This window comes from Phaenicophaeus curvirostris, chromosome 5 (assembly GCF_032191515.1).
Source record: "Phaenicophaeus curvirostris isolate KB17595 chromosome 5, BPBGC_Pcur_1.0, whole genome shotgun sequence".
Lineage (NCBI taxonomy): Eukaryota > Metazoa > Chordata > Aves > Cuculiformes > Cuculidae > Phaenicophaeus > Phaenicophaeus curvirostris.
Window position 1 is genome coordinate 60,628,971 of NC_091396.1, and position 21,627 is coordinate 60,650,597.

Genomic DNA, 21,627 nt, shown 5'->3' on the forward strand with positions numbered 1-21,627 from the left:
GTGGCAAGCGTCAACAACAGCCAAGGTCTCAGCGTTCTCAGTCACACACTTTATTTCCCATTTTCACACATAGGTATTTTGTAGAACAGCAGATGAACAATTTTCCTCAATTAATGAGTCTTATGTTTAGTGCAGAAACACCCAATATGCATACCAATCAGGCCAATTACTCTACCCAGTCCCCATGTATTCCATTTTCCCCACTAATTTTTCTCTGTGAACCCTGGGAGCTGAGAGGGAGTGGATTATATCATCTTATTTTTATTTTACTAATGCACAAAGAAGATCAACTGCTGAAAAGCCCATGGTGTCCCCTGTTTTTCACAGCACAAAAATGCCAGCTCTGTATCTCATACTGGTTAAGAAAATACAGGGTGGAAAGGAAGGAAGAGGACATCAATACTGAAGAAGGCAGCAAGCTAGCTTTCAGATTAAATGTCTTTTAAAGAGATATTAATAAGGGTTTCTGGGCACAGCGGCGATCTCAGCTCTGTGGAGCAGCACAGAAGTTATCCTACCAGCACCACGAACATTAAGCGCTGCACAGTAAGTCCTAGGAGATGCCCTCATGAGTGTCATACCTAATGACGAGCCAAGTGAATGGTAGGAGAAAATGAGTAGTATTACCTACCATCTTCTAGGAGGAGCAGGCTGAACAGCGCAGAGAACAGACTCTCTTGAGTCTGAACCATGTTACCTTCCCTCCTTTTTCCAGGCTAAAATTTACCATGCCCTTTCAGTTCTTCTCTCTCTGCCCTTAAGGCTCAGAAAGACTAAATAGCAAATGTCTACCAACAGCTGAAGGGTCAAGGACTTCTCATGCCCATGTACGGCTAAGGCTGGGTTTATCCCTGGCTTCTCAGTGAACTATGAAGACATTGGAGTGGCAAGGAGCCCATCTAAATAGCACTGAGTGGCAAAGGCAATGCCATTTCTAAGCAATATCATTTTAAAGAAGAAAATTATCTCTTTTATTAATCCGTTGTCATCAGTAACATGCAAGAAGCCTGAAGCAGGGCAGGAAAATAAGCAACAGGAAAGTGTGTGTCGTTCCCCCCATGGTGCATGTGATGGGTGAAGCAGGTATATGTCTTCTCACCTTGGAAGAGTTTTCTGACGTAGCCCTCATTGCTAACAATGTACTCAATGCCTTTGTGGGAGTTCATGACTGCTCGCACACAGTTAATGCAGGTGAGCTGAAGCAAGGCATCAGAAATCCTGGCCACTCCTCGCCCAGACAGCCTGTCCAGGGCCTCCAGGAGGAGATCCAGCCCACACAACTCCAGGAACTGGACCATCCAGGCATCATCACTGTTCTCAAGCCGCTTCTTCAGCCCAGAGTAGTTCACCACTGAGGGCATTTGCAGGAGACGGATGCACAGCTCTGGCTCTGCATTTTCCAGGTTAGCTTCTGACTGGTCGCTCTCTTGGGGTCCTAGTTTCTCCTTCAGGGCAGCCCACTTCTTGTGGGCACCTTCTTTTTTGATTGACATTGTGAACGGTTTGTCCTGAAAGGAAAAGAAAAGACAAAGTGAGAAATTCGTCTGGATTGACCAACAACTCTCTGGCAGTCCTTTTTTTTTTCTCCTAGTCATCAGGATGTAAAGCTAAACTTTATAGATCTCCAGCTCTCCAGGGCACACACTGAAACCAGTCCTCTGCTGAAGAAATTCAATATATTTCCTCCTTAACCACATGCATTACATTCAGGCCCTGCAAACTCTGTAGGAAGACTCTTAGCACATCTGAGCCAGCAAATACATCTTTAAAAGTAGCCAATTTGTACCAGTCAATAGCCACTACCCATTTTCATGCAGTGAAAGAATAAGTTTGAAAGAAGCATTATCAGCTCCTAACTCCTTATGTCCACTAAACCACTTTTTTTCTCTTGCTGTGCTGGAGAGCCTGTGCCATTTTTAAGCATTTGTAATATGATGGAGAAGTCATTTTGAGCACACCCGGCTCACATGAGCATCTGATTACTCCGCTATTTTTTGCTTCTGTTTCTTTTGACTGATGCAGAGGTTAGTTTTATAGCCCTCACATAATTTCTTCCTGTCTTCCATAATAGCAAATATGTTTGCAAAATGTGTTGCTTGCGTGTGATAATGTGACAGCCCGACAGGTTGTAAGTAGAGGCACAGCAGAAGGAGGCTATGAAAACAGCAGTGCAGCTTTTTGGAGATGGGGAGAATCTCTTCAAGGCCCATTTCTGAGGAGTTGATCCAGCACAGAGAAACAGCAAAGCCAAGTGTGATTAACCCTTGATGCCAGATTTTATGTTTTATGCAGTATCCTTATTTTTCAGACTTCAGCGATTAAGTTACAACAACAAAAGTCCTTTTGAAAGCTGAATGCCATAATTTTAAAGCTGAATTGCTCTCGGAGACGACAGTTGTCCAACAGAAGGTGGACAAACCTGGGACTGCCTCCTGGACCAAAAGCCAGCTGCTAACGCTACCTCCCCTCCCTGCTGTACCATCAGGACCTCTGCTTCCCTGAGCTGGTGAGACTGCACATAGCTCAAAATAAGCTGGGGGCCACCTGGCCCCCAAAACTCAGCGCTTGGAAGACTAAAGAGATTATAGGGGAGCCTTGCTTTCTCTTAGCAGCTCTAGCACAAGGGTTTCTAGCCCTTCAACATTTATGGAAAAGGCTTGAAAAATCTCGAATTAAAGTCTCTGAAAAGTTTTATTTGCTAGAGAGCAAAGATAAAGGACACATCATTTACAAGGGCTGTAAATAATCTCATTATTTTAAAGCCTGCCTTGTGATTTTTCTGAGGGACTGCTCTGTTGAGAAAGATCCTGGATGCCTTGCAGGAGCAGAGCTGCACGGCTTCTGGTTTACCCAACAGTCTCATTATGGTAGTCACTCCAAAAAAGTTTGTTCACTAATTTGTGGTGGGCATTTAGGGCATGATATTATAGGCCTAAACGTGCCTCTTGGAAAAATGGGAGGTCCAGTGGAATATTTGTGAGAGCTCAAACAGTTTCCCTGCGGCAAGGTGATGGTGCGACCATCACCACCATGAGGGGCACTCAGCTCATGGCAGCCAAGGCTGTGCTGAGTAAGGGTCAGGCAGTGGTGGAGTTAGCAGGACATGGTCACAGAAAATCCTTTTAGAGAGCTCTGGTGAAACCCTCTTGCAGAGTCTCCCTGTCCTTCAACTGGAAAACGACTGGCCAAGCGCTCAGTTGTTTACTGTTCTGTTATTTGAAAAAATGATGGTTACAGTTGAAAAATGTGAAGTTGTGAATATACCACTTGAGAACACACTGTACAGCTGAAAAGTAACAAAAATGACCATATCTAGAATTCCAAAAGCCAAACAACAAACCTTCCTGCCGAAGTACAGGCTTGAATTTCTAAGATTTTCCATCTCGCTCGGCAGCCCAGAGCCCTTACTCATTCCTGGTAAAATTCTTGTTGTAGTTAGTCACCTCTAGTCACTCCTCTGCAAACAAGCCCAGGAATTTGGGTTAGGCTCAAGGCAGAGAAAGGAAATTCTCCCTCCCCTGAGGGGAGAAGCGAAAGTGTCCTGCTCCAGGGTCCACAGCTTTGGCGCTAGAGCAGCATCCCACATCTTTAATCGCAGTGAGTTTACAGTCATAGGCTGGAGAGGTGCTCCTAAGGAGCTAGAGTGAAATCCTGCCCTGTGCTGTGCATTGAGCCCCCTAGTTCTCTATTAGTGCCTGTAGGTGAAGAACTTCAGCACAGGGCAGTGCTGAGGACCATCCGACCAGGGTGGAGCACAGCTCAGCCTGCCCAGCCTCCTTCTCTGGTGGCTCCCCCAGAGAACCAGGATCCTTCAGCCTCTGGCTTGGGCGAGGGAATCCACCGTCCTGGATTTTTAACCTCTGCGCAGGGGAAGGGCACAAATCCAAGGGCTGGCAGCAGGGCCAAGCCCTGGCTCACTGGGTGGGACTCATTCCTCCTCTTGGCTCTGCTGCAACCAAGATTCTTTCCTCTCCCCTTAGACAAGCATACACCAAGCAGAGGATCTGGTTTTGGGCCCTGTGTGTGCACAGAAGAGCTTTGTGGCCCCACCAGGTGAGACACCTGCAGCAGCGGCCACTGGAGGAGGACAGACCTTCTGGCTCGTGCCCAGGGGCTGCAGAAGCGGCTGCTGACTGCAAGCTGCCTCTCTCTCAGTGTGACTTCCTTCTACACTCAGCAAATGACTTTGTTTATTTGTTTATGACTAAATGTTTCTTATTGACCAGATAACAAAGCAGGCTGGCTTTTTGCTCCCAGTTGTACAAATACTTCATTATACATCAAATCAGCTACAGAAATGTCAGAGAGATTATAAAAGCATTATTGACCTTAGGCTTAGTTGATTTCTGAAAATTTAGCTCAACCAATGCAACAGGAGACAGGAAATACTGACACAGTATCCTGTTTACCAGCAGATTTTCTCTGAATTATCCTTTCCTTCCCACCTGCTCCACACAGATGTGAAGAGATGAGAAACAAACCCAGGCAGGTACCTCTCCTGGTGGTACCAGCTTGCATTCTTATGCAATAAAAAAAAAGAAAACAGACTGATTAAATATTCTTTCCCATAGAGAATTTACTCTTTTTGTAATGAAGAAAAAAAGATGGATAATTTATTTAATCACAGAAAGGGAATAAATAGAAGCTGTACTGTATAAATGGTAAAGAAATAAATATGGACGAGACTGCAGTACAATTCTGCAGATGGTGTGATAAATCTGTTTACAAACACACACATGAGTGATATATTATGAATGCAACATCTTTCCATATTTTCCATGAAACACAGTGTTGCAGAGCCATTCAGATAGACCCTTAAAGGCCTGGTAGTTTCACCTTCTATATCTGACCACATTAGCTTATTAGCAGGTAAATCATCCCAGCGGAGTGAGACAGATAAGAGATTAAAATGGAATTCATCTCTCTGGCTGTCTCACAGAAGCCATTTAGACTGTGCTGGCTGAGGAAGTCTCTTGACAAAGAGACAAGGCACTAGACTTAAAAGGCTGAATACACCTTGCCTGCTGCCAGCAGAAGGGCATGGGGAACTTTACTTTTTGCTTCTCAGGCCATAGAAGAGATGTGATGGTGGAAGCAATGTCCCCAGCCTCCATGTCCAATCATGCTTGCAGCACCCATGGTCTGCCCTCCCCAGCTATGCGCTCAGCATCACTGCTGGGTGCTGCTCCCTAAGGCACACAGAATCATAGAAGGGTTTGGGTCAAAAGGAACCTTAAAGATCATCCCCTTCAAACCTCCCCTGCTATGGGCAGAGACCTTTCACTAAACCAGGTTGCTCATAGCCTCATCCAATCTATTCTTGAACACCTCCAGGGATGGGCCACACAGGACTTCTCTGGGTAACCTGTCTCACCACCCTCACAGTAAAAAATTTCTTATCTAAAGCTCCCCTCTTTCAGCTTAAAACCATTACCCCTTGTTCTATCACTGCATTCCCTGATAAAGAGTCCCTCCCCTTTCCTGTAGCTCCCTTCAGGTACTGGAAGGCTGCTATAAGGTCTCCTCGGAGCCTTCTCTTCTCCAGGCTGAACAACCCCAACTTTCTCAGCCTGTCCTCGTATGGGAGGTGCTCCAGCCCTCTGATCACCTCTGTGGCCCTCCTCTGAACAGATCCATAGCAGATCCATGTCCTTACTGTGCTGAGGACTCCAGAACTAAACACAGTACTCTGGGTGAGGATCACATCCCTATGGGGCGTCTCTCCTTGCTGCCATGGGGACCTCCAGGGTCCAGAACATACAGTGAGACAAATGCAGCACTCTCTCCTCATTTTATTTCTCACCCTCAGAGGTTGGTTAGGCCTGATGGGGAACTATAACCAAAGAAACATCAATACAAAAAGACCTTTAATTTTAAGAGATTCCCTTGGGAAACATAAAGGTATCATAATACTCATCCCCTTGCACCAGGCTACAGCAAGACTGTGCTTCATGGTGCTAACTTTTTCAATAACTGGGTTTGCAGAGCTGCAATATTCCCTGCATCCACCCAACCCAGTTCATAAAATTTCCACCTCCTTTCTTTCTGAATCAGGTGCTTCCCTGATTCAGTTTTCTGTGCCCCTCTGTCCTTCAAGTCAGCTCCTAGGGAGATGACATCTGTGGCAGATAAATCAGGGCAAGTCAATACTTTCTGCATCCTATGAAACTGTGAAGAACAGAGCCGCACAGCTTTCAGTCTATATTATTACATGTCTCACAGCATGGACCTGGGAGGACACGTAAAAAGTGATTTCTCAGGGCAGCTAAGTATAATTGAGTGAAAACAAAAGGGAGAAAAATTACAGGTCAAAACCACTCTGACTTTTTGGGAGCGGATCCACTGCCCATGCTGCAGGATGCAGGGTGTGAGGGGCAACAACAGCTCATTCCTGCCCTTTAAAGAAGTCTAAGCGCATCCTAACTTCTTGTGCTGCCCTTGCATCCCTCCGCTTCCCACTGCAAAGCTGCTGGGGCACACTGTGAGCCTCTAAGGAAAGCTCAGTCCTCCTCCTTTCCATGCGTGTTCCTGGCACTCTGGAGTCTGTTCTGCCTTGCTGACTGCTAATGATAGGTTTTGCCTCTGGGTAGCTCCAGTTTTCACTCCGCCACTGGGAATATGCTGAGCCTTTGTATTTTGTAACATGTCAGACTACTCAGGCGCTGAAAAGAAAAAACATCCTGGCTTTGTGCTTTCCAAAACCACTTCAAGAAGCGTGATGGGTTTGTTCCTCCTCTCTTGCTTTCATTTGTACTATTGTGTTTTCCTGTGCAGCATCTGAACGACTCACATACGTACAAGCTAAAGAAATCATCCTCCCATGCACTGAAAGAAGCGGAGCGGGACCACAAATCTCTATTTTAGAAACCAACCTGACCCCGTGGTGTGGGCCCATCAGCATTGGTAGGAACTGGCAGCGTACTCAGCCTCCCAGGGGAGCTGGTGGTACGGGTATGGTGGGAAACCAATGTGTGCAAATGAAAGGCATGGTTGGTCCCTACGATAAAGTTAGCTGCGACCCAGGCTCAGCATGCAAATCAACTGCTGCTCTGTCCTTTTTCTATCATAACCAGTAGCTTCAGCCACCTTCAAATTTAGTTATTCTTGATTTTCAGCGGTATCAGAGAGCAAACTCCTAGAAACGGGCTTCAGTGCATATACAAAAAGGACCATAGCCATACTGATATAAATGTATATATAGTATGCCATTATAGCTAATTCTTTTTACAGAAAAAGAAAAACGTGTCATTCTGATTCAGTCCCATCTACCACTATTCGGATGTTGTGTGACAGCACACCTTTCATCTCCTGGGCAAATATAAGCTACGATATTGAGTGATGTCTTACACAAGTGGTAAATGTGTCCACTCAGAACATATTGGTACTGATGGGTGTACACCAGAATTAACTACACCAGTAAAAATAATCACTGGTACCTTCTTCTTCTCCAGCAAACAAACAAGTGAATAAATCACCAGGCTGCTACAGCTACCACATACAAATCAAGCTCAAGCGAGATGTTCAAGGATGTTTATGTCAGGATTTTCAGTGGCATCTAAAGCCTTATTTATATTTAAAGGCTGCACTAGCCTAGCTTTAAGTGTGTTTAAAAACACCCTTTGTTACGACAGTAACACCGTCTGAAGATGCTCAATAAACAATTCACCACAATCTAGCAAGAGCTTTAAATCAAACTGCTGCAGCTGTCAGACCTTTGCTTTAGGAATGGCCACTGCCACTGGAGAGACCCAGCCAGAAGCAATGCGTGAGCCTTCCCCATCTGACTGCCAAGTCAGCCAAACCAATTTTAAAAGCTTTCTACAGTGGATATGAGCCCTGCAGCATCCTCGCCTGCAACCACAGGCCTTGAGAGGCACGGTGGATTTCAGGTTGGAGGGGTGTCAGCGGGTAGCAAGCACTCACTCCATGGAGCCTGGGGGTGCTGGCTTCCAGCTGCGCTGCAGCAAGGAGCTGCTGCGAGCAAATGGGGCTGCAAATGCTTCACTTTAGTCTTGCTGAGGCTTCCTCCTTGCTATTGAAAGCAGATCCATGGGGACCTGCAAGGCGTCCTGATCCCAGCTGGAAAGGGAATGGACTTGGGTCGGGAGCCCATGGAAATTCTGACAGCATGTAAGGTGGGTCCTGCTGATCATAGAATCATAGAATCATAGAATCATAGAATAGAATCATAGAATAGCCAGGTTGGAAGAGACCCACCGGATCATCGAGTCCAACCATTCCTATCAAACACTAAACCATGCCCCTCAGCACCGCATCCATCTGTCCTTTAAACACCTCCAGGCAAGGTGACTCAACCACCTCCCTGGGCAGCCTCTGCCAGTGCCCAATGACCCTTTCCGTGAAGAATTTTTTCCTAATGTCCAGCCTAAACCTCCCCTGGCGGAGCTTGAGGCCATTCCCTCTCGTCCTGTCCCCTGTCACTTGGGAGAAGAGGCCAGCACCCTCCTCTCCACAACCTCCTTTCGGGTAGTTGTAGAGAGCAATGAGGTCTCCCCTCAGCCTCCTCTTCTCCAGGCTAAACAACCCCAGCTCTCTCAGCCGTTCCTCATAAGGCCTGTTCTCCAGCCCCTTCACCAGCTTTGTTGCTCTTCTCTGGACTCGTTCCAGAGCCTCAACATCCTTCTTGTGGTGAGGGGCCCACAACTGAACACAGGATTCAAGGAGCGGTCTCACCAGTGCCGAGTCCAGAGGGAGAAGAACCTCCCTGGACCTGCTGGTCACACCGTGTCTGATACAAGCCAAGATGCCATTGGCCTTCTTGGCCACCTGGGCACACTGCTGGCTCATATTCAGTCGGCTGTCAACCAACACCCTCAGATCCTACCTGGCTCCAGCGCCTGCACACTCAGGCAGAGACAGCACCTCCATCCACCCCATATTGGCGATTCCAGCATCACTTGGCATTTTAGGATGCAATTCATTATTATGATTTGGGAGTCACATGAGAAGCAGAAAGTGTTACCCAGCAACACAGACAGTGCGGTGCTAACTTTCTGAGACTTTCCCAGTTCCCGCTCAGTGGGAAGCTGTCACACAAACAGATATGATGAGAGCCAAAAACCTTTTATTGCTTTTCTTTCATTTGTTTCTAAACACCTCCACAGGATGCCACAAGGACAAAGAAAATGAACAGAGGAAAGAATTCCTACCCTGGATCTAAAGCCAAATTATTCCCCTGCCTCTCTTGTGTGGAAGGATCCCTCTTGACTGGCTGTGCGAGCCTTCACTTCCCCAGCCAGTTCATTTTCTCCTTCCCTGCCAAGCAACCTTCAGGCAGAAAGCCTAAACCTCTGAAAGAACAGATCTGCAAGTCCTGTGCTCTAAGTTCAACAGGATGTCGGTGTCTAGTAGTATGTAAATACTACTCTTTTCGGTGTCTAGTAGTATGTAAATACTACTCTTTGGAAAGATGCGACCAAGTGACTTTTCTGTAGCCTCCAGGAAAGACATTTGCATGTCATTTATCAAGTCCCCTCATTCAGTCTGCACGGGCCTCTAGGAGGTGTGATGCTTCCCCATGGGCTGGGAAGGAGAGTGGCTTGCACCACAGCAAACATCTGTACGGCAGCAGGAGAAATAAGTCCTGGCACTGGGAAGTGATCAAAGCATGGAAATGACCTGGCAAAGGAAAGAGTGGAGGAAAAAAAAAAAAAAAGAAAATAAAAAGGAGGAAGAAGGCTGGCCGGGGTGGGTGAGATGGAGAGTGTGAGGGTGGCAGGTGCTGGGGACAGTCCCTTGTATCATCCCCACTGAGTTTTGTGGCTTTGTGGCACTAGAGCTTTAAACACTGCAAGATCTCAGAGGTCTCTGAAATGCCGGGAGGCACAGAATAGCTTAAAATAATGAAGATGTCTGGCCAGAGGCTGCGCGCACTGGGATTGGTAGGTGGGAGTGGGTGGCACAGCAAAGGTTGGAGGCTCAGATAGGGTCCCCTTGGGCAGGGGTGAGATTATGGAATCTTGCTCTCACCAGGGCATCCCTAGGGTCCCACTGAGCTTCGGTCCAGTCTTGCTTTTGCCAACTGAGCAGGCTCTGAAGATTTAAAAGCTCTTTATAGAAAATGTTTCTGTGCCTTTCTGGTTGAGATTTCACATGGAAACTAGTTTGTGAGCCACAGCTGTAAAACACATCCATTCAGCCTCTCAGGAAGTGTTAACTGAAAGCCAGTTATTATTAAATTGTGACTATTTCAACATGGCCCATCTTAGCAGAGGCCTCCTGCCTGGCTCAGAATAGCAGTTAAGTCTTTAAAATACTGTGTTTTTTCGTATTTGGTGAGGTCTCTACCCTGAATTGAACCCCCTGATCAAAAGTTAGAGCCCACAGCAAGAGTCTTCCTGCCTTATGGTGGGAAAACTCAACCCTTCTGTACAAAAGCACAGTTCCATCAATATGAGAGATACAGTGATCCATCCGCCCTTTGGTCCAAATGCAGTTAGCATTTAAGAGACAAACTTGCCCACGTGCTTTCTAATTAAGGCATTTTCACCATAACAATAAAACGTCCAGGGAAATGACTCTGTGAAGCTCCCCATCCTGCTGCAGGAAGCATTCTGAGAGCATGTTTATGTAATCCAAGGCAAACATTAACTCATGATGAGTTTTAAAATAGGAAATTAATTTCACTTTATGTTACGTGCACTTCTGAAGTGTAAACCCAAAGTTCTCAGAAGATTAGCTGCTAATCTGGTTCTTGAGGGGAGGATGGGGATCCAGCAAGTTTTGGGGAAAAACTAAAAAGTTAAGAAAAAAAAAAAGTCCTGCAAAGAAAGGATGGTTGATGCTGTAGATTCTTGTCCTCACAGCTACAGACAAAATTTATAGAGCTACCAGCTCCAATCAGGTTTCATCTGAAGCCTGGACCTGTGAGATATGCCAGAAATGCTTGTGTTCCTAAAAAGGCTGCATCATCTCCCATGTAAACAAGAATGCAGAAGCTGAAAAATTGGTCTAAAAACCAGAAAAAAACAGCTCTAGGGCTGCAAAATTCCTCTGTGACCCCCCTGGCACATGAACAGTTGTGACAATGGCTAGTAGCAGAGAAAAATGAGAGGGTCTGAATCCTACTTTCTGCTCCCAGCACATGCATCACTTCTGCGGCTTCCAGGCATTCACAGCCCTGCCTGCACCCTCACCATGCTCTGACGCTAGGCTGTGTGGGAGCAGCTCATGGACAGATAGATGCTTCTGCTCCTTGCCACGCTTGCCCCCAGCCGTCGCCCATCAACTAGAGTCTCCATAACTCAGCCTAGCAAAGGCATTTGCTTTCCATGGCATAACCAGAAAGAGTTTGCACATGGGGCTGTGTCTCTGCCTAAAGGTTCTGGCATCACCAAAGTGAGTGAGGATTTCTTCGGCATCCTTGGCCTCCTCTTCCTCTGGAGGAAGCAGCAGCAGAAAGGATTCAGAGTTTTATCTCCAAGAGAGATGAGTTTGCTCCTGGTGGAGCAAAGCTTTGCCCCCAAACCACAAGGATGTAGGTTACTAAGGTCATAAACCCTTCCACGGATCCATCCCCTCTTCTGAGCTTCTGTCCCAGCAATTTAACTCTTAGACTGCTTGGAGAAAGGACTGAGGGGGCTGGAGAGCAGGTCTTCCGATGAGCGGCTGAGAGAGCTGGGGTTGTTTAGCCTGGAGAAGAGGAGGCTGAGGGGAGACTTCATTGCTCTCTACAACTACCTGAAAGGAGGTTGTGGAGAGGAGGGAGCTGGCCTCTTCTCCCAAGTGACAGGGGACAGGACGAGAGGGAATGGCCTCAAGCTCCGTCAGGAGAGGTTTAGGCTGGACATTAGGAAAAAATTCTTCACGGAAAGGGTCATTGGGCACTGGAACAGGCTGCCCAGGGAGGTGGTTGAGTCACCTTCCCTGGAGGTGTTTAAGGCACGGGTGGACGAGGTGTTAAGGGTCATGGTTTAGTGTTTGATAGGAATGGTTGGACTCGATGATCCGGTGGGTCTCTTCCAACCTGGTTATTCTATGATTCTATGATTCTGTGATCAGCCCAATTTTACCCTGATTTTATTGCATATGATTTGGCGGTCTACGGTAATTATGTCAAAATCAGACAGATTAAACCAAGAACTAAGAGTTTGGTTCCATGTTATGTAAAGAAGGTCCGAGACCTTCTACAGCTCCAGGATCACTCTGCTGCCTCCAGATCACAGTGTGGTGCCTCCCCTGCCCACATGGCAGGTCCACAAAATGCAGGAATCAATTAGACAGAAATAAACATACCCCATTTGCCCACATGAATTAGATTATTCCTAATTACAGTAATCAGTGTCTTCTTGCTGCTCTATGTTTATGTGACAAATCAGTTCCTATGCCAGTGGCTCTTCTTGTAAATTGTGTCAAGGATTTTGGAAAGGAGATAGCCAGCTCATTTCTGGCTGGCAGGGTGAGGTGCCAGCCAGAGGTCTGCGGCAATGGCTCTTTTTAGGTGATCCTGCCTAAAATGCCTGGTATCATCTGCTATCAAATTACTAAAGATCAGCACAGCCAGTATCCAAGAATTACAGACGTAATATTCTCCTCTGCATCTCCGTGACCAGCTTGTTAGGTAATGCTTCTTCTGTGGAGCCAGTGAAGACAACCACATGTTAATGGGGAAAAAAATTAAGGCACTGGCAAGAAATCTGGGTAATTTAGCAACACTCCTTCATTCACCTGAGAACTGAACTTTATATTAAACTATTCGGAAGTACCAGTGTCAAAGAAAGTGCTGAAGGGGCACCAATAGGAAGTTTGGCCAGGTAAAGTCATAAAAATATAGGGAGAGAGCCCAATTTTGCCCCTGCCCACAAGGAAGGGAAGGCACCTGGCCTTTGCAGCATGACCCTGTGCTGCAGGGATGGCAGAAGATGCCAGAATAACTGCTGAGGAGCAGACGGAGGGTGGGGAGGGCAGTGATGACTTTCCCAGGCAGCAGGAGAACACAAGTGAATGCAGCCGGTTTGCTCCCTCCTTGGGAAGCAGACATCTGAGGATCCTCAGCAAGTTGTGGGAGCAAGACAGGGAGCTGCAAAGCTGACTGCTCACTCTTCTGTTAACTGAATTTTTCTACCCTCCTTGGAGATAGACCCCCTCCAGCCCTTCTGTCACAGACCTGCTCTCTGACGGCTTTTCTGCTGGTTCTATTCACTTTAGATGACACTCTCAGGATGAAAAAAAAAAAAGAAGCCTTCTGAAGTAGTCTTTATCTGATGGATGCTTTAGATAACGAAAATAAAGGGTTCTGCTACTGCCAGCACACACATATTTCCCGGAACTTTGTATTTAGTGCGGTCAATCTGCTTTAAACACCCAAAGCATTTGCTCTGCAGGGCTTTTGATAGGAAGTTTCAACAACAAAAAAACATCCTGTTTGGGGGAGGGTGCTTCCAGCTGAGGAGACTACTCCATTAACCATGGGGAGCTCAGTGCCTTCTTTGGACAGGCAACAACAGAATTTTCTGCCCAAATCCCAAATCTCTACCCAGAGCAAAGGGTACAGACCCATACATGGTTTTCTAAAGGATGTATGTGCTCCTGAGCACAGAACGAGTAAAAAGTCTGATATTTATTTAGTTTATTTATCTTGCACTACCATGCCAAGGTTGCAGGGGAACCGCTTAGGAGTTGCTAGGATGAAGGCTGCCCAGGCAGCTGAACTCTGCTCTCTTGCACACACAGTGGTACTGCAGTAGTGAGACAACCTTTTGAGCCTTGCCCCAGAGAGGGAGAGGCAGGAAGGCTCTAGCTGTATTTCTCAGGCACAGGCACAGGCACAAACCCTCCTGGCTTGCACAAGGATGAAGATCTTCAGGCAGGGAATAGCTCTTCCCTGAAAACCAGCTTGATGCTGGAGGTCCACGGGGGAAAGGGTTGTAGGCACCACTAAGCCAAAGAGCTGGTCAGATCCACATCAACATTTACAGATGTCCCTGCTGAAAAAAGCTACAGACACACCAGAATGGCACACAAGGAAGCAGCTTTTCCCAGCTGTTCTCCAAACAGGCTGTAAATACAACTCCCTTCTATGGAAATCAGCTTTTCCATCCAACCGCTGATGAATTATGATGGCTGGTATCTCACCTGCTGAACAGTCAAGAGCAAACATCCTGAATATTTTTGTTGAGATAAGGCTGGCCATACCCAGGATTCCTAATGGCACTGGGAAAGTACACATTGCACAGGTCAAGAAGAACAGCCCAAAATACTGCTAGGTACTTTCCTGCAAGCTCGTCTGAATACGAACATTAAGAGTAACCAGAGAACATGCTCAGCTGCTAATTCAAGAAGTTAAGCATGTGAGCCTTTTAAAATAAATTCTTGCCCAGAGCAGAAGTGACTGAACATTATTTCAAAAATAATCCACCCTAAAGTTGCCTTCTGACTATTTTCTTTACTGCTGGGTGAAAAAGTTTGAAGTCTCTATTCATAATGCAATAATACTAGAACATTAACTGGCTTAACCCTTCATAACCCTTCACTTTGCTACTGTACTTAGTCCAGCTGTTTCAAGAGGACCTAAAGTTGTCCTCCCAGATATTATTTTTCCAGTTCTAATTCAGTCTTCGAATTAATGTGAAGGGATTTTAATATGGTCCAACCAGCTGGAGGGTTATGATGGGAAATTCTCATGTTGGTGCAAAATGATCTTACTATACCTAGATGTAACTTACACGCAGGGTATTGTGTACCGACACTTTGATCTCTTCCAGTTTTTCCTGTGTAATAATTTAAATCACTTAAAACAAGTAGCTGATACTGATTTTTTTATTTGCAAAGAAATCAGTTGTTTAGTCATATCCTGAACAACTTTGCACAGCCCAAAGAGCTGCGGAGCCTTATGGCAGCTGAGCATTTGGCTGCAATTGATCTTCAAGAGGAAAAATCACTTTGCTTGTCTGATAAATAAATATACAGCTAATATTAGGATATCATTTTATAAGTGATTCATCTCTACACATATGGCTTGCTCTAACACTTGCTTACAAGTGTTATCAGCACAGGGGTTTTAGAATTGCAGGCTTGTAAATCAATTTAGCTTTGTGATAGCCCTTCCCTTTACCTTTCTCCTAGGTAAAGGAAGGCCATACTTACAGCTTGGTAATGGCTGTGTAGGTTCAGTACATTTTCAGCAATGGAAATCACCAAACCCAGAATTTATCCCTAGGCTTATAAGAAGACTCAGAACTGGATAAATACAAAATAACTCATGAATATTGGACAGCTTGTACTGAAATGTGGAACTACAGCCCATCAGCGCATAAACAAGCAAGCAGAGCCAAGCAGGCTGGAAAGCAGCCTTCCGAGGAAGAAATGGAGCAGCTTAGCCAGGCTTTGGATACAAGCTACTCGAGGAGCCGGGTGCCACATCAGCGTGATGTAAACCAGAAGGAAGACAAGTCATAAAACATATTAAGGAATAAAAATATTTGTTCCCCTGTTCATCTTCATGGTGGGCTCAAATTTGTACCACTTGCCATATAAGTCAAGAACAAGACACGTTCATGAACACTTCCTAAACTGCCGAGCCCACTGCCAAACTGCCAGGTAAACATTGCGACAAAGGTTTTTTTTCCATGCAAACTTTTTTTCTCCAGCTTGGAGCACATTTGCTTTACTGCATTGTACATACTGCTGAAAGTAGTATGTATAATGACCAGCTCTAAAGGATTTCTGTTTGTTGTTTGCTTTTTGGGTTTTTTTTTTAAATAGGAGAAGTCATTAATCTGCTTCAGAGAATGAATCAGCCTTTTCTGAGATAGAAATGCACAAAGAAGAAGATTGTGGCTGTTTCTGGGGTGGGAGGGAGGCAGACTCACACAACCAACACAGCAGAGGCAACTGCCCAGGGTCCATGGCTGTGGGCAGCAAAGTGAGCAAACCACCAATGCTGATGGAAAGAGGAGATTTGTCAGCGGTTGGTTTCCGGGTGGCTTGTAGGATGAAAACCATCGCTCCCAGAAAGCTGCTACCTTGTACTACGGGAACTTCGGTTTCCACCTGGGGCCTCTGACAGAAAATATGGCTAACATCTCGCTCGTTCCTTTAAGCAAAGGCTGTACAATGACTTAACAGAAAAGCAGAATGGACAAGAAACAGACAGCTTCCAGATAAGGGAAACCAGCACAACAGAAGCAGCAGAGAGATAGCTGCCTTATTAAAAATAATGGAATTTAACTGACAGAGCAGAGGGTAACAAAATTATTCCTTAGCTACACAGACACAAACAGAGCCGCTCATCAAAGTTACAAATAAATAAATAGAAATGATGCTATTCTCATTCATCCGCCCAGAGAGAGGAAAGGGGCTGTGCTGCAGCGTGGGGCTGCTACTGCTTTCCTCCCCTCATCTGCCTGCTAAAGCCAGCTGCAGAGCGGCTGCGTTTGCAGCAAGGGCCAAGGCCACTCACAACAGGGATGAAGCTGGCACGTTGCCCCCTCGTGGCACTGGCCCTGCCAGAGGGCAGGGGGGAGCAGATGACCCCAACTACCCATGGAGAGGCTTGCTGCAGGGCAGACAGGAGCAGAGCAGACCTATGTATCTCCAAATTCATCTGGCCTCCACAAAGGCAACATCACCAACATTTTCCATTCTAAACTACAACTAAATTTAGATTTTATGGTTGTAGAGTCCCTCCTTTCCCACACTTTTCTGGAGTGATCTCCAAATTCCTCTGCTATCCTTGCTTGTTAAAACGTGACTCAGCTCTCCCAGCTGGAAAAGTGGAGACCAATGCAGTCCCGAGGTGGCCTGATGCCATTAGTGGTGTCCTGCGTTGGCACTAACCATCAGCTTGAAGGCAGCAGAAGCAAAAGAAGGCTTTGCATGTTGGATCTGGGGAGAAATCAGTGCTACTGAACCTGTGAGTAGCCTGTGAGCAGCAGTGCAACCTATCAGCTAGAGTTTCTCTCCCATCGCTTTTGTAAAATTGCAAGGATTCAGATATCAGGAACAAGAATTGACCAAGGACACTCGCAAAACAGACTTTATTGGAGCACCACAGCAAAGAGCAAGTTCTTCCTTCGTGCTTAGACATCCCCCCAAATTAATACCATCACAGCTCAGCCAAGGCAAAATAATGGTCCTGGTAAGAAAAACATGTAAGAAGTCAATGCCAAATAGCACCACCTGGTGACAACTACTATAGCGATGCCAAGTTGAACAGTGTGCCCCACCAACTACAAAATTTGGCAGCTCACAGAATCATTAGGTTGAAAAAGACCCACTGGATCATCGAGTCCAACCATTCCTATCAAACACTAAACCATGCCCCTCAGCACCGCATCCATCTGTCCTTTAAACACCTCCAGGGAAGGTGACTCAACCACCTCCCTGGGCAGCCTCTGCCAGTGCCCAATGACCCTTTCTGTGAAAATTTTTTTCCTGATGTCAAGCCTGAACTTCCCCTGGTGGAGCTTGAGGCCATTCCCTCTCGTCCTGTCCCCTGTCACTTGGGAGAAGAGGCCAGCACCCTCCTCTCCACAACCTCCTTTCAGGTAGTTGTAGAGAGCAATGAGGTCTCCCCTCAGCCTCCTCTTCTCCAGGCTAAACAACCCCAGCTCTCTCAGCCGCGCCTCGTAAGACTTGTTCTCTTCACTTGCTTTTACTTTTTTACTGGTCTTGGTGCTGCAGCACTGTCCCTTCTGAAGTGAGCTGTTATTTTTAGGATATTAAACATTTTGGAACCACCTGAACAACTCCAGTGTTGGGATGAAGACTTCATCTTCTGGCTCTCATTCCTCTTTCTGCCTTTGCCCATCCTCCTATATCAGATCAGTAGGTTTCCCAGAGCACCTCAAAGTACATCATGAAATGCTATGGAGCTTTTTGCAAACACTACTGCTTTTTTAAGATTTACATTGATCTGTGGCTTCAGCATTCCCAGCGTTTTTAAATGTCAGCTCAGTTGTCAAACAAGTAGAAATAGCTGAATCTGTGCACAATACCTGTTCATTACATCAGACAGAAAACCCATCATGCTGTTAGATGCTCTCTTGAAGCTTTCCAAAGATGTGAAAGGCCAGTGTGACAAAACGGCAACAGATGTTCACCTGCCACATTGTACAACTGCTTACTTTTAACTGCAGCCACTCTTGTAGATGCCAGACTATGACTCAGGGGCTTATGAGCCTCACACACCCTCTCTCTATTTGTTTCCACATTCAGTTTCATATAATCAGCTCCTCATCTACCACTGACAACATCTGGCAGCAATCATAAGGCTTGGCTGTTGCTCACTAGTTATTTTTTCCTAGGAAAAAGGAACCAGCACTGAGGAGTTGCACAAATGTGGTGACCCCATTTTTGAAGCACTTCCATCTTGCACTGCTTCACTCCAATTCCTGCAGCATGCCTGCCAAACTGGAACAACTGGAATGCTGTGACAACCCCACATCAGACCTTCCAGAACAACACCACTCCTGTTACAAGGAGAAAACCAAGTCTCAAAATTCCACGTAACTCTTTTGCCTTCTCCCAGTTTGGTCTTAGCATCTCGCTTGACAGCATGGGACCCAAGAGCTCTCTGTATAATTAAAATACAGATTGCTTGCCTGCCCTGTTGCAGCACTCAGTGCTTTTTCTGGCATCTGGTAGATGAAGGCAGCCTCTGCAGCACAACCCTCACAAGCACTGTATGATAAACTGCTGCACATGCAATGCTAAGAAACACTGGAATAAACTTGGCTTTGGTGGATCTTATTAAAGGGATTACAGTACATTAAGTCAGAGGCGCGTAGGCATTCTCAAGCCGGACCGCCAGGGGTATCATGCTGCAGGGCTGTACGTAGCTTCTGCAAAATATTTAGCTATTTTTCACCTAGTCAGATAAAAAGCAATGTACAATGTTAACAAACGGAACTGGGATAACTCATTGTGATGTGTTTGTTTGCATCTACCAACTGCAGTATTTTGCACTGAGCAGAGCTGGATTTGTTCAGTGCCGCTGTGTGATCCTGTGAGTTGATCGTTGATTCAGTGGGTGGCATTTTCTCTGAATCATTATTGATAGACCTTATTGCAAATATTAACAGCAAGGATATTCAAATGGGAGTTAAATCTGTGCTCAGATATGAGCAGAGGTTCTCTGAAGCTCCCCCAGCTGTTTCAGCTCTACGAATATTATTTGCTGCCTAATCTGTGGCATTATGTTACTACCCACTGCTGAATTACTCCTGTCTTCTACTCATGGCTGGTTACAGTACAATGGTGGGATTAAAAATCCCTCATCAGCAGAATAATCATTGCAGAAAAAAAAAAATAAATAATCGATGACGTGGAAGTAAACGAGGGAAGAAGAGGGACAAAATTGAACTTAAGTTTGCTTTGGTAAGAACAATTTTCTACTCAGTTGCTCTGGGAAACCTATCCAGCATAACTGGCACACAAGAAAGGGGTAGAGTTCAGCTTCCAAAACATTTGAAGCACAGCCACTTGCTATGCAGCTCAGTGAAACTATGAGTTAAGACACAAAATTTATAATAAAGAGAATACAAACCTAAAAGGATGAGACAGCCAGTCCCATGGAAAGGGTCAGGCTGAGTTTGGCAGGGGTCACCCCTAAAAGCAAGGTAGACCCCATCCTGCTTAATGTCTCCCTTCAGGACAGAGTGAGTGGGAGAAAACTCCACCAGCGCAGAACATGGAGATATGCGATAAAAATGGGATTGGCAGGAGGGCTGGAATAAGGTCAGATCTGACAGCAGAAAACAAAAGTCACACAGACACCTAGTGATGAAATCCCAGTTTCCCAGCCCCATCACAGGACAGAAGGAGCCTGAGGAGGAGATTAACTGCAATACCTACAGGAGAGGTATTTATTTCTAGGTGGTGTCAAAGCATGAGAGGCACCGGACAAACCTCTGAGCCTCACAGCTCTGATCGTCCCCAGGGAAGTCAGAGAGCAAGAAACCCAGTGCAGGACTGTTGGGGATCAGCAGAAACTGGAGCTTGCTTCACTGAGGCAGACAGCAAGTTCTAGCTTGTTTGGCAGTGCACAGCGAAGAGAAAAGCATACAACTGCTATTTCTATACTGATAAGAGAGAAGCTCTGATTCAGAGAACTAAGCAAGTATAGTGCAAAAACAGAGTAAGAGAAAGCCATACGTTGGGGGAAAAAAGTTACAATAACAGTTCAGTAAAGTTCTGAAACTTCCCCTTCTCGGGAGATGGCGAACAAATGAATTACAGTGGTGTGCAATAAGGCATAATATCATTTGGTGCTTAGATTTGCTGACCTGCTAGGTCCCTTCCTGTCCTACATTTAGATTATCTTTTATACAATGGGTCTTGTACACTGCTTGCGTTTTTGAAGCAAAATTCTTGGACAACAGCCTAGAATGGGATTATTAACTCATAACAGTACAAAAAAAAAAAATCACATATGCTCATAGGTTCCTGCAATTCCCCCGCTCACAAGTCTGGCAGACACTGCTCCTCTGTGTAGTGGAAAAAGAAGCTTAAGTGGATGGAAGAAAAATTAGACTAGTGACTGGACAGCCCAAATTCTCAGCAAGTTCAGCAGGATGAATCCAACCTTACTGTAACTCTGCCGACTCCAACTTTTATTGTTGACTGACTTAAGCCAAAAGTTTCTTCACAGTCTACCAGGGAACCTGACGTGTTTTGCAGCCTGCAGCTCATTCACCCAGAGAAATTCCCCTGTCTTTGGAATCAGAGAAAAAGCATGTACAGCACACAACGACAATCTGGTATGGGGAGGGAGGACCATAAACACCATTTTGGGGTATTTCTCCTAAGATCAGTGTACCCGAGCACGCCTTCCCCACCCCCAAACTCTGGAATTCAGCTGATGTTGCAAGAAGCCACTTCATCTCTCAGCGTTATTGAGCAAAAGGGAGGATGAGGCACGAAGGAAGTAAGCAAACCCGGGCAGGACTGGGGAGACCTTGCCCGAAATCCTCTGGGTAACAGAATCTTTCAGAACCAAAGCCCAGAACTGGCCCAGCCCCGGGAGCAGCCACCAGCAGCTACCTGCTCAGGGATGCTCCGGCACAGCCAGCCCCGCGAGGACCGCATCACGCTGTCGCACCCGCAACCCCGCACCGCACCTACACCTGCACCTACCTACAGGACCGTTCTGCACCTCCACACCGCCTCTCCGCCTCTGATGCGACCCGCAGGGCGATGCGACCCGCAGAGGGATGCGACCCGCAGGGGGATGCGACCCGCACTCGCTCCCACCTCCGAGTTACCTCGCGGTCTGGTCCCACCCACACGCCGCTGTTGCACCCGCACTCCAGACCCCGGCGCTCGCCCATCCCCGCAGCCTCCAACCGGCAGCCGGGACCGCGTCGCAGCCACGAGCTGCCCCGCAGCACCGACACCCCCCACCACCCAAGCAGGGTCTCTCCCCCCTCGGTCCCCGCCCCAGCTCACCGGCGGGATGGGGGAGGATGCTCGGCCGAGCTGCGATCCCGGTAAGTGGGAAGGACGCGGTGCAACTTCTCCCAGCCGCGGGGACCCCCCGCCCCGTCCGCGGGCTCCGGCTACCCCCGCTCCGCCGCCCGCAGCCGCTGGGCTCGGCCCGCCCGGTTCCGGGGCGGAGCGCGGGCGGGGCGGGGGTCCGGGGCGGCCCCGGCGGGGACTTTGTGCCTC

The 21,627-nt window shown here is 46.7% G+C and overlaps 2 protein-coding genes across 6 annotated transcripts in view; both read right to left on the bottom strand.

The window, feature by feature from the left end:
• Positions 1-21,627, bottom strand: part of LOC138721625 (inverted formin-2-like) — a 123,134-nt gene that overhangs the window by 22,995 nt on the left and 78,512 nt on the right. The window lies entirely within an intron of this gene.
• Positions 56-21,542, bottom strand: LOC138721628 (inverted formin-2-like). The gene is made up of 3 exons (XM_069858970.1): positions 21,409-21,542; positions 1,100-1,508; positions 56-773 (listed from the first exon to the last, which is right to left on the bottom strand). Exons 2-3 carry the CDS (start codon positions 1,491-1,493, stop codon positions 724-726), a joined length of 444 nt encoding a protein of 147 aa, XP_069715071.1. The 5' UTR covers positions 1,494-1,508; positions 21,409-21,542; the 3' UTR covers positions 56-723.